This window comes from Mandrillus leucophaeus, unplaced genomic scaffold (genome assembly GCF_000951045.1).
Source record: "Mandrillus leucophaeus isolate KB7577 unplaced genomic scaffold, Mleu.le_1.0 Scaffold88, whole genome shotgun sequence".
Taxonomy (NCBI): domain Eukaryota; kingdom Metazoa; phylum Chordata; class Mammalia; order Primates; family Cercopithecidae; genus Mandrillus; species Mandrillus leucophaeus.
In genome coordinates, this window is record NW_012109585.1 from 3,382,125 (window position 1) to 3,383,810 (window position 1,686).

Here is a 1,686-nt window from a genome sequence, read left to right on the forward strand (position 1 = left end):
CCAGAGCGTCGCCCCGGTGGACCTCAGCTCGCCGAGTCATCTCATGCACCGACCCCGGCCCACACTCACCCTCCACGCCGCGGACGGGACGCCCCAGCACCCACAGCAGTACTTGCCACCAGCTGAGGAGCCGCATGACGCGGGGCGGTCGTCGACCGGCAGCCAGGACCACTGCCCAGGCCGAAAGGCAACCCGCGCACGGCTACGCGAGTCGTGCTACCAGCCCGAGGGAGGCTGGGGGAGGAGAGTGTGGGAGCGCGGGCGCGGCCCCGCGCCGCCATCTTAACACCTGGCAGCTGTGGCGGGCGCCATCTTGGAGTCGGGCGGATGGCGTCTAGCCGCTGGCCGTCGCCGCTGGACTGGAGACCCCATTAGGAGCTAAGCGCCAGACGTCGCAGGTCGTTTTGAACTCTGCTGACCATAGAGTTCAGAGCAGGGCTCTGGCAGAGGCCCATGGCCTCCTTTCTTCCCTCGGAAGTCAGGGCTTGGCTGCTTGAAGCCCTGCGCCCCCGTAGGGAGGGTTTTCCATGCTTCATTCCCAGAGCCAGAAAGGCCCAGAAGCCTTCCTTTCTAGTGTCCCATCGAGGTGCAGAAACCTTGGAGGCTGCAAATCTTCTAATCTCTTGCCTTACCCGTACTCCCCTACCTAGGGTTGCCACATAGAATACCTGATACCCAGTTATATTTGAATTTCACATAATGAATATTTTTTACTGTAACCCTTATTGAATAAGGGATATACCCTAAAACTGAGCATTCTGTAACTTTGTGACATCTGGCAACCCTAACCCTACCTATCAACTCAGGGCAGGAGAGGTTGATTTTAACTGATTTACCTTACAGGGCAATCTCTATCTTTAAGTATGGCTGGGGCCATGAGCATCATTGGCTCTGGCTCATGGTGGAGGTGGAGCCACCTCGAACATAAAGAACATAGGAAAGGGCTTAGAATGAGGAAAGCGTAGATGGGGAGATGAGGACAGTGCTCTGCCTTCCCAAGCAAACGCACAGAGCGGGAGTCTTAAGAGAAAATTCTCGGAATAGAGAGGATGATACCAGTAATTAGGGTATTTTGGCGGGGACGGCCTGCTAAAATGGAATAAGGCAATTTTTAAGCAGCCACCAGTACTAAATCAGTGCAGAGTGCAGCTTTTCCAACTTACAAGGTTGGAAAAATAGAAACTGATTTAAAATATATCAGTCTATTGGTTAACATAGCAATGGTAAGGGAACCTGGGTTTTTTGGCCGCTTGATGAATCCCAGCTTCAGCACATGTGATAGTACACACTGAGCAGGTTATGTAACTTAAAGTTCAGTTTCTTCATCTGTAAAGTGGAGATGAAGTTGTATAGAGTCTTATAGATGAAATGAGATGTAAAGTGATGAGCACAGTGCCCTGGGGCACAGGAAGCATTTCCAAGTGGTAGCTATTATTAATTGAATAATACAATTATGATGGAGTAGCCATAGTCCCCTTATTTCTATGCCCATCAAAGAGACACTGTTAGGCCAGAAAGATGCATCGTTAATCTGACCCTGTTTATGATTCTTTTATTCTAAATACGTTGGTATGGTTTTGCTGTTGTAGATCCTCAAGTGCCATCTTGTGGGTCCAGAAAAATATGAAACAATGAACATGGATAAAACGGCCCACAGTTTTAGAGCTTATTACTAGTCATCACTTG

The 1,686-nt window shown here is 50.1% G+C and overlaps 1 protein-coding gene across 1 annotated transcript in view; it reads right to left on the minus strand.

The window, feature by feature from the left end:
- The window catches only part of TXNDC15 (thioredoxin domain containing 15), a 27,402-nt gene extending 26,553 nt beyond the window's left edge, over positions 1-849 (minus strand). Inside the window, exon 1 of the mRNA XM_011969200.1 lies at positions 70-849. Within this exon, the coding sequence (XP_011824590.1) occupies positions 70-136 (67 nt within the window). The 5' untranslated portion in view covers positions 137-849. The remainder of the gene's footprint in view (positions 1-69) is intronic.
- Positions 850-1,686: the final 837 nt, after the last annotated feature.